The 14,765-nt window shown below is 36.0% G+C and overlaps 1 protein-coding gene across 11 annotated transcripts in view; it reads left to right on the forward strand.

Moving 5' to 3' along the window:
• The window catches only part of NFIB (nuclear factor I B), a 264,049-nt gene that overhangs the window by 236,916 nt on the left and 12,368 nt on the right, over nt 1-14,765 (forward strand). For 5 of the 11 annotated variants that reach the window (XM_019281923.3, XM_019281924.3, XM_010392948.4 and 2 more), the window contains exons 10-11: nt 1,001-1,083; nt 9,804-9,892. The exons of 3 other annotated variants lie outside the window; for them this stretch is intronic. In XM_019281923.3, the coding sequence (XP_019137468.2) occupies nt 1,001-1,083; nt 9,804-9,892 (172 nt within the window). The remainder of the gene's footprint in view (nt 1-1,000; nt 1,084-9,803; nt 9,893-14,765) is intronic. 3 more of the 11 variants (XM_019281927.3, XM_010392954.4, XM_019281925.2) reach the window with 2 other exon arrangements.

Consider the following 14,765-nt stretch of genomic DNA (forward strand, 5'->3'; position numbering starts at 1 on the left):
GTGACTTTAATATTAGCAGGTCACTTTAGTAAGTACTCTCCTGTAGCTTCTCACTGGCATGCTTGTATGTATCTGTCCTGTTTTAGTGGTTTTGCTACTAAGTCTTTGCCAATTTTCCAGCAAGTTTCCAGGTTGTGGTGCTACAGGTTGCAGTGTGGACATCTCCACACTGGGAATTTGAGTAAGACCACCTAACTAATTCAATAAGTTCCACAAAAAGCCATGATAAGGTAATGGCTTTTAGGAATTACTGGCAGAGACCAGACAGGAATTTGTCCTACAGATGAAGGAGCCATACTCTATAACAAATCCCAGCATCAATTTCCCCTCAGAAATGGATTTCTTCAACCTTTTGTATCAGGCAGAGAGACAATTCTTTAAATAGCTCCCCTCAGAAAATATTGTTTTCTGATGTATGTGGGAATTGAATATTTACTATTCTATTGCACAGTAAGAATTAGCTCCCTTCTTAGGAAAATATTAATCAGATAGCATCCCATTACTGCAAAGAATCATTTCATGCAACATAAGTTTTTCTAATGAACGTTGTTCTTTTACAGTTGTTTGGGGTTTTCTTGGTAAAAACAGGGCCTTTACAGAAATAAAAATAATATGATCACAAATGTTTTTTTCTCAGCATTGTAATTTTGGTGATTTCACAGTTGCTTTAGATTTGTATATTGGAAATTAAAATTGGAATTCTGTAAAAGAAATACATTAATAAATAATTTGAAAAAATTTAATCAAAGGAACTCTTATTGTCAAGAGACATCATTATGATTTACACATGCAGCTTCCATTGAAGTTTATAGGAATTTACACATGCCTTTCCAAATTTGGTCCAGTATTTCTTTTGCTTTCTCTTAAAGGAAAACCAAAGACACATCCTATATATTGCAAAATCATAACTCTGGATCTCATATTTGTACTGTACCTGTACAAGGTAATAGATATCATAGATTGGTATTTTTATCAATATGTTTTGTTCTTCCTTAATCAGCCTACACAGCCTCAGGCACATCCCAAGCCAATCGATATGTGGGACTAAGCCCAAGAGACCCATCCTTCCTACACCAGCAACAGGTGGGCAAGTTTCACGTAGGTGTAATGATATAGAGAAGCTTTTGCGATATTACCTTCCTACATGATGCCACTGTTATCTTGGATTAGACTGAAATCTTGAGGGTTTCAGTATTTGCTATGTGAAGATGAAGTTTATTCAAAACAACCTGAAACCTTTAAAAAATATCAATTTAGCCTATGCTTTGTTTCTTAGATTTCTACCATCTTAAGGAACTCCTAATCATGTTTCTTTCAGTATTTTATTTTTCAAGAGTTTGTACATGTAATCTTTAATAGGATTTTAGGAAGCAGAATGAGGTGTTTAAAAAACAAATACAAATTTCAAAATCAGTTTAAAAAATAAACAAAATATTCAAAGCAAAACATCCAGTTTATTATTTCCAAGTTATTTTTTTTCGTTTTCCCTCAGATTTTTAGTACTTTTCTTCATTTTAGCTTTAGAAAATCAGTTATAAAACTGAATTCTCAAGGCAACACATCGTCACTTCTAGTGTAATAGGTTTAAATTGGCCTGCTGATTTCAAATGTGATAAAACCACGTTTTTGTTCTAGTTTCTTACATCATTTATATTTCAAGTAGCATTTTAAATTTCACATCTCATTAATGCTGTAAATTTAATGCAAATGAAGTGTTTACCCAAACTGTGAACATATACAGACGAGATTAATGATGGCATACAAATAAATTAGCTGCAGTCAGTAGCAAGGCCATGCACATACAGAAATGGCACATTACTAGTAACAAAAATAAATTCAGACCCTTTTGAATTTTAATGTACTTTATGATATGTGTTTGTGTTCCTCTTAGCAGTAGAGGACTTGAAATTCACAGCATGTAGAATGTTACAAGGAAAAGAGCTGAATGTGGCAATAAGAAAGAGGGTGTTAAACAGGCCTTGGTATTTGTTGTACTGTATTTTTTTTCTCAGACTTGGGTTCCTGTCAGCAGTTTATACACATTCTTGTTTCATTTTTCAGTAAAACCTACCTGTTCTGTATTTGCTGAGGTATAGATTACGTGCTTCTGCTGAAACTCCCTATCCATACCCACTCCCAGGGCAAGGTGGCAGTATGTCCATTTTAAAGGTCACCACATGCAGAGTTCAGAGAAAATCATAAAGTTGATAATTTATCCAAAATAGTTGATGCTTTGCCAACTTTTTATTTAACTAGTAAGACCTAAATTCAAACATCTGAACACTTTAATGGAAGTATGTAATGACTATTAATGGTTTTCCAGCTATTAGTTTCTCAATAACTTTTCTGACATATTGTTTTGTTAGTTTTTTTAACCTCTCAAAGATTTTTGTATTATGAAATATGTTATAATTACTATAATATTTTTTTTGCAAAGATACACAGTACATGCTTATTGTTTTTTAAAGCACATACAACACCTCTCTTTTTTACGCACAGTGAATATAATTTGTGGAGTTCTTGTGAAGTTTTATATAGTATTCTTTGAAATGTCTCTGACATCCTGTTAACTGGGGGATGTGCCATAATTTTTTTCCCCTCTGTATTTTTGGACACAATTTTTTCTGCAAATTTCTACTGCTTAGGCCCACTCCACCTTCTTCCAAGCTCATTGAAAGACTTTTAAACTTCTCATCACACGCCAGAAAGTAGTAGAAGCATATTTAATTTTATCCTGGCTGAATTTTGACATATATATTGCTAATGTTCTGCATCTCTATTTATTTTTGTCTTTGTGTAGATCAAAACAGATTTCAAAATTTCAGCAGTGTCTTTGGAACATCAAAGTGAGAGAGATCTCAAAGGTCTTTGATGTTTATATGTACTGTGCCTGATATTCCCTTTTGTGGTAAAACATGTGGCCAAATGGCATAGAGGGAAGGGAAAACTAAGTTATATCTCACATACACTTCAGAAGCAGAAAAATTATTTAATGCCACTCTGTTAAACCAGTGTTCTCCTTTCTAGAGTATATTGCTTCATAGTCTCACTATAATAATCCAAGAGCATCACTTGGTGACCAGTGAGCTATATAGTATATTTTAAAAAAATCAGTGTTTTATTGTCTTTGCTCTTAACTCACTACTCTCTTCCAACATATAGAATGGACATATCTATGTTTGCCTGAGAGTGTTTGTGTGTGTATGTGTGTATGAACGCCTACACATATGTAGAAAATTAAGGAGTAGTATGTGCAGCTGAAACCATTTGAAAGAACAGAATTCTCTAAGTAGAGAGGTTTTCAGATGGATAAATATGAACATATAAATATGTATATGTATCTTTCTAATGAATTAGTTGCCTTCACTCAATTCTAAAGGTATCTCAGAGACGATAGTGCCATATAGATATAGATATAGATATACGCACATACATATAAATTACCCAGAAAATAAGGTAGAGCATTGAGATTGTTTAAACAACTTTAATAGAGCAAAGGTTATCCTTTGGCAAAGCAGAAATGGGATTGATTTACTATGTCCTTTCATTACTTGACAACAATTTAAAAGAGACCACTCTTCTTGTGGCAGATTTTAAATGCATTTGCTTTAAAGCAACCCATGATGAATGAAAAGAAAAATCAAGGGGTACATGAAATAAGGCAATTAATCATTTTGTATTAGTGGAGAGAAATTTTAAATTAGAAAGCCAGTGGTTTTAGTTCCAGAAAGGTCTCTTAAACATTCCCCATACCCTGTAATGCACAGTGACCCCTCAAGAATAAATATTGTCACTGGTACATTTTTTACTTATTGGAAGAGTCTTTATGAAGATTTATTCTCTCTGCGTATGAGAAAAATTGGCATGTACCCTTGAGTACCTTCTGTTGCTGTTAAAAAGAGCCATTATATAGCCCATTTAAGTTACAGTAACCACAATAAATTTAAAAGTTACACATCTATTTTGCAACACACACTCACATGGAGTCCTGGTAAAGGGATAGCTTGCTAGAACTTCCTGTAAACAATTTATAGCACAGCGCACCTGAAATACCCACCTTTAGACGGGAAGCACTGAATGAAACTTTGAAAGACAGTGCATAATAGGGCCAGTGGGAGAATTCGTTGTCCTTTATTGGTCTGGATACTGTGAAAATATGATCTTATGTGCAGTACTTAGTCTGTAACATTAATAGTTAGAAGGACCAGATTCTAATGGGGAATTATAACTGTGCAGTCCACTTTCTGATGCACTAACTGGCAGATCTTCCCATTGCTTGCTTTGAAATGCCAGGTGTTTCTATACTGTGGCATGAATAGTTACAAAAAATACATCTTGCTTCAGTGGCATCTGGAGAGTCATAATTTTCTTGTAAAAAATTCATGTCAGACCTCCTCTGTCTATTAAAAATTATTAGTGACCACTTGTTTTTCTGTTTTTAATTCAGCATCAGCTTCTGAGAGTTGTTAAGTGTTGATAATGTAACTGCAGGGAGAACACCATGGGACAGGGCAAGGGAAGTGATAAGAGTTAGCACCTGAGTGAGAGAGTTTTTCTTAGTTTTATTATTGGTGATTGAAACCAAATCAACTGCTCACTGTTCTGTATCTGTGCTGAGAAACATCCTCAGTAAATTAAATAAGCGAAAGGCTGGCTAATCTTCACAATTATATGGGTGCACCTTCTGCATCGCCTCCCCCCCCCCCTCCCCCAAGCTCTTAATCTGCATTTATTGAAGATTTGTGGTTTCTAAGCCTAGACTAAAGGAAAAAGCAACAAACCAAACAACAGAGGAAAGTCGGTCAAATTCAACCTTCTACAAGTGGACAAAATTCCTTGCCAGATTCTAGTTGTCTGTATTCTTTTCGCTGATGGCAAGATCATTAGTTCAGTAACAAAGTCTTAGTGCTCAGAATTCTCATGGTTACGTGACAGCATTTCTTTAGCCTCCTTGTGTCACTGTTCTCCACTTCATGGATTTATTATGGTATTGAAATGACAAACACTGAGAGTCAGGTTATGTTGGTTCTGGCAATAATGCCAGAAAGTTGCCAGAAACACTAGTCATACACTTTGCCTGTGTAAACAGTATAAAAAGATGGATGGATGGATGGATGGATGGATGGATGGATGGATGGATGGATGGATGTGTGGACGGATGGATGTGTGGACGGATGGACGGATGGACGGATGGACGGATGGACGGATGGATGGATGGATGGATGGATGGATGGATGAATACACAGACGCTTGTATTTATTGCAAGTACAGAATAATGGTTTCACAAAAAAAAAAGATTTCTTTTGGAATGAATGAAATAACGGAAATGTTTTTGTTCTTGACCATTTAAATTTAGTGCACCTTGGGGCCTTGTATGTATGATTCTATTTTTAATTAGAAAACCACAGCTGTTAAGGTCTGTGAAGACAATAACCTCTAGAACTTTCCAGTCACTGTAAATGGTGCTAACTAATGCTGGCCTAATTGCTGAAGAGTTAATGAGCTCTTCCAATCTTTGCACTGATAAACTCAGTGGCGTGGTTTTCACTAAAGCGTACACTTTCTGGGTAGGGTATGTTGTATTAATGATTTTCGTAAAGATTTTACAATTCTGAGTGAGACCATTTCAATGTACATATTAATAAGGTCTCTACAATGATCAGAAAACTGTGGATAGCTTTTTATTTCCTACAGATGCCTTCCCTGATTCATCAGTAGAAAGTTGTTCTTACCAGATGCATCCTTTAGTTATTAAGTTGTATTTCTCTTCATACTATTAATCACGGAAATTGTGAACTTAAATGTCCACTAACCACAGAGTATTTGTTTACAAAATGTTTTGGGTGGATGTTGCTTTTGCTTTCAGCAGCAGACTGAAAGAAGAACACAGGCAGACTCCTAAAGAGAATTGTCAGTAAAGTCAGGAAACAGGTTATCAACACTTAGGCTGTTCTTATTGTGTCCCTTATCATAATTGACAGTTTGACGTAAAACTCGGTCACATGATCACCAGGGAGGTATGTAAATGGCTAAGAGGTCACCTTTCACATATGCTTGCTGGAAAGGAAACACATTTAAAGGAAGTTTCAGTCAGAACAATGACAATATGCAAATGTTAAGTTTTATGGGCTCTTCTCAACTAACAGAAGTTATAGCAATAGCCCATTACACTTTCCAAAACACAATTCTACTTTTACTAGCTATCACAGAAACTTGAAATGAGTGTTAGTCTTAGACAGCCATTCTTTAAATACAAAACTACAAAATCTCCTTAACTACTAACCTCTAAACATTCTTCATACTATGATTAAAGATTAAGCTGTTGACTGTGGGTTTTTAATGTATGTGTGATTTGCATACTTAAGACGCCACAGGATGGTTGTGCTTGCAAGGTGCTGTTTAAACTGTGAAGACAGCTATAGTAAAATCTAGCACTTGGGCAGAACTTCACATCAGTATGTCTCACAGCTCTGGAAAGTGCAAAACAAAATCCATTTCCTGGCACTGTACAGAACAGAAGCACTTGGTCTACTGCTCTGCTTTTCTCCAGGCCTGTGTCCCCTTCCAGGCCTATATCCCCTTCCTGTAAAGTGTCTGATGTAAATGAGGGAGTTGCACTGCCTCCCAGGAAAAACACATGCAGTGGGCTTTGTGCTCTCTGCTGCTTCATAAGTGCAGCAGTGGGGACGTATCACAGGCATCATCCTCTGTTCTTTTGTGGTTAGATGAGAGATAACTAAGAAAATCGTTGATAATGTTTTGAGGATGGAAGGTATTATGGTAGTGAGGCTCCTGTGACTTGCCTTGATAAAAAACCACAGAACTGTGGACTAAAGGTCAAGTCTGTTCAACAGCCTTCTAGGAAAGACTTTTCACCATGTCTTATGCCAAGTCACATCATTCATTTTCATTCGTAACATACATTTGAGAAAATTGGTAATGCTTTTCAGCATTTATTAAATGTAACAATTTCTTATGTCACTCTACTGAGGAATGTAAGTTTTCTCAAGTAGCCTTCAAGTAGTTTCCTGCCTCTCCTCTTCACATATCCTGCAGAGAAACTCTTTTAGATGGCTTATAGTGTGTGAGAGTGACTGTGCCTTCTCATCTCCAGCTAACACTGTGGCATTGCTTTACAGAAAGCTTTCAGTATGAACTCAGACAACATATAGCACTGGAAATACTGTAATGAAGAGCCTTACAGCCTTCCAAAGCTTGATACTCACGTTAGGTCTGTGTGCCCAGGCTTCTCCTGCTGGGCTGTCTGGACATCCTCCAAGGGCAGCCTCCCACTGCCTCCCACTTCTTCCAAATGGAGCCCAGGCTTACAGAGTGCTATTAAATTCTACAGTATTTTTACCCAGAAAGCACTCAACACACGCAGAGGATGCAGATACAGTCTTTGGAAGTGATATTCCAAAATCTTAGTCATGCAGATCTTTCAGTAAGTGTGACTTGGGAGGGGAAGTTTTTGTGAGGGAGATTAAAAAAGAAAAATTCCAGGCAGGTTAGTTTTTAGAGACTGCTATGTGAGCCTACTGAGAAGTGTGGAGCAGCAGTTTTTGATGTTGGGAAGGTGTATTTCAGTACAACTAATACAGCCCTGGGCTTGTCATAGAACCAGTTGTCATGCAAACCTGCACTTCTCCAAGGTGTTGTCAGTAGTGCAAGCATGGCACAGCTGGTGCAGTGAGTAGCACTACAGTACTAACTATGAGTCTCATGTAGCATGAACCTTCATATAACTGTGCATGTACATGCCTACAGCTTACCTATAAAATGCACATGTTGCACTATTACCTTTGCAGTATTTGGATGTAGATGAATTGAGGTACATACGACCAAATTAATAAGAAGCATGTCATTTCTAACATTTATGAAATAGGTTTCAAAAGCTTTGTGGAGCTTCCTTAATGATAAGTTTAACACATTAACTGTATGTGAGGAAGGTTTTCATACAGACTAGGAAGAATATAGTGATTTAGTGCAGAAGCTAATTTACTAAAATGTAATGTATCAGTCTCTTACTGTTTTCCCCAAATGGCAAATGAAATTAGGTTCTATATAGCAAGCTAAGTGCTTGCCAGATTTCTGAATTAGACCTAAGTGAACTTAATAATTTGGTAACACTAATTTTGTGATTTTACTATATTTTTAATGGTTTTAATCAGCCAAATGGCTTTTATTCACAGATTTTATATTTTGTGAAAGAAGCAAAAAAGCGGGATGGGTGGGAGGGTTTAACCTTTCAGTCTTTTGTTTCAGCTGCAAGTGAGGTTTTATAGCTAAGTTATGAAGCTTTAAAATATGCATTTGTAGTGAAAATTATGACATCCTTAAGGATAATAGCTGAAATACATGTACTGTACATTGAATAACTGGGCTGACTATTTTATTATGTTTTCATTATTAAAATCAGACTTAGAATCCTGTTTTGTGTAGTGACTAAATCAAATGTTTACTTACCCATTTCTTAAAACATGTTTAATGTATTATTCACAGTTACCTCTAGCAAACTTTTGGACTGCATGTTTCCTTTTCTGGTTAATTTTATGTGGTTTAGTCATGCTTTTAATGGTCTTTAGAAGGTCCCGTGGAGTTCTTTAGATAACAAACAAGAAACAATCCCTATGAAAACATCAAAGACTAACATTTCCATTTCTCAGACCTTAACAGCAGGAAGCTTATGAGTCTAACAGCCAGACAGGGTCGTGTTTGCAATATTGTCTTGTCCTCAGCATTTGTATTTTTCAGGAAAGGACTGCAATTAATCGTGCTCCTGTGAAAACAGTTTATTGTAGTTTGCTTGCTGTAGCCTGTGCTATCTCAAGAACATGAATATGGATAGAGAAAACTAAAATTCATTGAATGTAATTAAACTCAGCAACATTATCTTCAAATAAGAGAGTTTAACCATATATAATAGTACAGCAATTTATATAAACACGATTATACAGAGGATAAAATGTATATTTTCTTCAGAAGCCAGATAAGCTCACTTTCTTAAAAATAAGCAGCATATATTTTCAATAAATCTGCTAACACTATCGGGCAGCTGTTAAATAAAGAGAACTGCAGAGGGCTGCTTGAACAATCTGTGAAGGCAGAACTGATGATTTGAGGAAGAATTTGTTCCAGCTAACATTTAGTACATTCCTCATTATATTAAAATGCAGTAAAGTATTTTAAATTCTACTTTTCTGAATCTGAAGAAGATTAGGTTATTTTGTCGCCTCTAGCTAAGTAATACCACTTTCAGTAACACTAGATTAATAATCTTCAGTTACAAAATACATTTACTATTCTAAAATAGCAAGATAATGACATACAGTTTGTTTAATTTGGGCAAATTTTCTGTAAGTTGCATGTCTTCTATGTTTCACAAAAAGCATGCTAGAAGATATTGATTAAATTTTACCTTTACTCAATACACATTATATAGACCACTGCTTAAAAGCCAGCTTAATTATTTCCTTTCTTAAAGTATCTCACTATTGATTATTAACATTTCCTTTTATTCCAGCTCATTTTGTAATCTAATAATGGCTAATTGTTATGTGCTACACACTAGTTACTCTTTTATGCTTTATTAATAGAGGATCATATTAAAGTAGCATTATATTAAACAAGTCTATAGGCATTTATTTCTCAAAATAAGTTTTTTCTTTGTTTTATTTTTTAAAGTTACTTCTTGGGAAAGTAAGACTTTTGCCATGTACAGTACTAGTTTGCATGTGTTCATTTAAATACTAAAAACTGTAGTATGCTCGATCCATATCTGACTGCTAGGTTTCAATTGACAGCTGAGAATTTGTGACTGGACCATGAATCAAAACGGCAGGCATTTATACCCCAGTGCCAGTGAGGATACATTGGGAATTACTTGGCAAAGGTAACATTTTAATTATTTCCACCCCTACACCACCTCTAAAAAAATTGCATAGAGCTACAGAATCTGTTTTAGTGGGCCTCCAGAGGTATACGTGACAGCATTATGATCAAAATATGTGTGTAACATTCCTCCTATACACATTCAGGTTATCTTTCATGTAAGCTGACTTTAGACGGTCCCTTAATGTAACACTTGAAACAACGTTATGCTGTCCTATGCAAAGGGTTTGCGAGTTGAAGGAAATACTGATCTTAGACTTTAAAAATGTCATTTGCAGTCATATTTTTGGGACCTTAGTGGTTAACAGAAAGAAAATGGTGCTGTTAGAGGTATAGATGAGTATAATAATAAATGGCTGAGGTGGTGGCTGTTCTTGGGCAAAGAATTACTATTATTACAATATTATTCATAGAAACATTTCTTACCAATTGGCTGGTGTAGATTTAGGTCACTAACTTATACATGAAGGTAAGATATAAACCATCTTATTTTTCAACTAAATAACAGAATAATTAGGAATGATTTACAAAAAAGGAGTTTCTTTTTGTATGAAAAAAGGGCCAAAATAAACCAAAAAATAAATCCCATTAACCTTTGGTATATTGTTAATTTATTAGATTTTACGTCTCTTGGTATATAGTGGGTTATGGTAACAGTAGAAGGTGTGTGTCTATCTAAATAGGGCATATAAATGAATCCGCGTAATTTTGATACATCAGTTTTCACCTATTTCATGTACATGATTATCTGCAGCACTCAACACTTAACAAGAGCTGTACATGTAAAGCTTGTAGGTTGGGAGCCTATCAGATGAAGTATTAGCCAGTCACTCATGAAACAATGTTAAATATTTTTTTGAAATTTATGTGCACATGAAAATACATGTGCTTCTGAATAGTTAGTATAAGTATGTGTGTGAGTGTAATTTATACGTACGTACAAAATGCCTTTGGATGCTTGTACTGATGGTACTATGGATTGCTAGAAGTTTTGGGGCTTTTGAAAATCAATTTGGAAGGGAAATTACTGAATTTGAAAATTGGTGCTGTTTACAAATCTGAAGTTTAATTTTTTTGTGGGTTTTTTTTTTAATTTTTCTTAAATAATGTTTTGAATCTGGAACAATTGTGGTGGCAAAATGAGGTCTTGTCATTTCTTTCCTTATTTATTAAATAGTACAGTGGAAAATTATCTAATGGAGTAATCTCATCTCCTCAAGGGCTGTGATTCACGTTACAAATGCCCATCATACAGTAATTGCAGAGTTTTCAATGTAGTGCCAGTAGTGAAACCAAACTGAGCTTGCATAGCGCAGAAAGGGTGATGCCACTATGAAGTGGCATTTTTCAGGGCATTGACAGGCCTTAGAAAATTACATCACAACTACATATCTAGGAACATCCTCACTTGGTTTTAATCAGTTCCCACTCAAGCCTCCTTTAAAGCAATGCCAGTCAAAGTGGTTGAAGCACTGTCCTAGCGTTTGCTGAATTCTGTTTTTCAGTACCATCATAAACCCTGGGCATAAACTGTGTAAAGAAAGGAAAAGTGGGGGAAAATATTTCTGGGTGATGACCAAGAAAATTTTGGTGGTGAATGCTCCATGATCCATTCACTGTTACAGACCAAACTGCTTTGCAGGTCATTCCCAGAGTGCTGCCTTCCACTGTGGCCCTGCCAACATACACAGGCACTACCAGAAGAGCCTAGGCACAAATTCTGCCATGGGCATTTCATTAGAGGCCTAGGTTATGCCACTTGCTCTTGGACCATGCACAGCCTGGAAGGACAAAGAAACAAGCTGTTCTGCCGAAATAGATGACTTTTAGGTGCTAGGTTTTGAAATATGACATTCTTCAAATCCCACTGAAATGAGGACCTAAGAAGAGAAATTATACCTGCACAGGCTAATGAGCAGTGAGCCTTTCTAGCACTAAAACTAACATTGAAAAATGAGAATATATTGCAAAAAGAATTGTCACACATTGACAAGGAAACATATCCCAGTCCAGACAAGTTTCTGCAACCCCAAATGGTTTGATAAATTCTTGATTATGTGATTTCCTTAAATCATTTTGATTGTGCTCAATCTCACCTTTTACATCAGGCTTTTGTGGTTAAGTATACTGATTTTTCAGAAGTATTATTGACCTCAGGCAGGTGAAAAAGTTGGCAGTCCATCAGCATTAGCTGCCCTGTGTCTACAGATACCAGCTAGCAGAGATGGTCAGGTTGAAAGCTTTGTCATCACGAATTGTTAGTGAACCACACCTTAGAAACCTTGGCAAATTGGATGATGAAACCTTCTGTTATTTCTGTGTTCTTTGTCTCAGTAATAGTTTCCTATCATACCTCTCTGTTGGTATTCAAAGATTCAGGTATAAGTCAGTAGTGATCTGTATGCAAAGGCTGAACTTTGCAGAAAAGAAGAGAATATGAATAATAAAAAACATAAAAAGGAACAGCAAGCCATGAAACTTTGGGTCACTGATACCATTTTCTACAAAACCAGAAGACTTGCAGGGAATAGTGATAACAAAAAATAGATTAATACTGAATAAAACATTCTACTATCTTTAAAGGAAATACTTACATTAAATATTCTGTGAGCATCCTAAAAAACACAAAAGAAAATGGAAAAAAACCCACCCCAGTTATTTGGTAATGTATTTAGAAGTAGTAATTTTTAATTTCCTCCTCATACCCAAACCATCTACAGTTTTTGTTTGGATTGGTTTGGTTTCTTCATTGCTTACTTAGAGCATTTATGGTGCATATTATGTCTTTATATGCTTTTTTTACATTTATTTCTTTATGTATTTAATTGGGTCTGCTGAGCTTTGAGCACAATTTAAACACATCAATAGAAATAAATTCTCAAGCACTCTTATGGCCATTTAGGTAATTTTTTTGGTGTACATGTGAAGAAGATACTCAGAACCATTAAAAAACACCAAATCCTTATATTTTTGGTAACAACAGTTCTGTTTACCTGGAGACAGAAGGCAAGGGAAAGCTGTGAAAATCTGTAAGGCTCATTTAGGAAAATACAGTCTTGGTCACCACATGAGGGCAAGTTTACGCAAAAAGTACATTTAAGAAATGAGTGAGAGTGGCAAAAAGTGGGGTGGGTGTGTATGTGAGGCTGATAGCGTGAGTTTGATCCTAAATCTAAGCCAGTCATTACACCACTGATGGTATTTCCAGTATGAATACTTATAAAAGCTGGCATGATGGGTCTCTCCTAGACCATATGGAGTATTTGCAAATCCTCCACAGACTGTTAGCAACTTTTCATTGCCAAAGAGTACATTTCAACTCAGCTATTGACAAATGTACTTTTATTAATGTTGATTCTTTTAACAATCATTCTGTGATAGTTTTATGCGTTAACTGTTTAACATTACCTTTACAGTATCCAAGGAAATGGACTAGGCTAGAATTTCATGCTTTCATTCTGTTATCTTGACACATCAGTATAGTACAACAGCTGTCTCCTTCCTGGAGATGCTGAGAGGAGCTCTGTTCTCAGAGTGCTGAATTTCTTTCTCAGCTGTAGCTGTAGGGGTGTTCAGCATTCTGAACATCATTCCGGCCACCCCCTCCCCAGCCCCCCGCAGCACCACTGTGTGTTTATGATAACAGTGATAATAAGGCAATCAAATGGGATAATCTGATTTGTGAAAGAAGTTAAAGGGAAATTGAAAATGGGTGCGTATTGCTTTTGTAGCACAATACCTTGTGCATGTTTAGTATCAAGAAAATATATAGCTAAAGTTACACAGGCAACAGCTTATCTGTGGAAGCACATTTTGGCAAACACAAACACCTGTTAGAGAGGTGGTTCAAAAACTCTGACCTGTGCCCCTCCCTCATTCCTCTCCCCCGAAATGGTTTGGAATAGAAGTACCATTTCATTATGATTTAAGAACAAAAAGGCTGAAGTATCCTGATAAAATATTCACAGAGAGAAAACCTAATGATTTCTTATCTTTATAAATTTAAATTACTAGTTCTAATAGTTTTGCCCAGCTCTGTAGTGCAGAGAGATGTGCAGAACACTGTTTCCTCTCCATCTAGGCAAACATCTTCTGAACACTTCCTAAGAAATTAGTTGTATTCAAGCCAGACTTGCATGCTGCCATCCCACAGGAAATGGGTCAGCAATCCATTAAGATGCCATTAGATAATCTAATTTGGAACTTAATCTCTAAATTAACCATGCTCCATACTTGAAGCATACTTGAGAGAAAGAAAAAAAGTTTATGTTTGAATCGATAGGGGAGCCGAAGCGTGAAGAAGGCTGTTTGTTTTTTCTGTAGCTGTGGTCACGTCTCAAGCCGTCTGGTAACCAGGAGAAACCAGACATGATGTAATTCCAGATTGAACTTGAACTTCAGGGATTTAGAATGGGGGAACAATGGACCATAGGAATCAATAATGTCCATTTTCCACATGATTATGTTTGGAGCTTTAAGTTAACCTTTATGGGAGAAGCAACAAGAACTGCAGTGTGACCAAAATGAATGAGTTGCTCTAGAAGCAAGATGTTAAAATCAAGAAAACAACTTCAGTAATAATTTGTGAGTAGGACTGTAGCTTCCAGCAGGATTAGAAAAGTTCTTGCTCTGTAGTGAACTGGTTGCCTGTTCTGAGCTCTCTTTGTTCACTTAGGTGGGACAAACTTAATCTTATGTTTCCTGTCAGATGATTTTTGGCAGCTGCTAGGGAAGGAGGAGCATATTATAGAAAATTCCCAAGTGTAAACTGTATCTTTAACCCCTTGGTTACTCCAGCTTTCTACTTTATCATCTTACCTCCAAATGTTTCTTTTGAAGCAGTAGAACTGCTTTGTTTGGTTTTTTTGTTTGTT

The sequence above is a fragment of the Corvus cornix genome, chromosome Z, assembly GCF_000738735.6.
Source record: "Corvus cornix cornix isolate S_Up_H32 chromosome Z, ASM73873v5, whole genome shotgun sequence".
Taxonomy (NCBI): domain Eukaryota; kingdom Metazoa; phylum Chordata; class Aves; order Passeriformes; family Corvidae; genus Corvus; species Corvus cornix.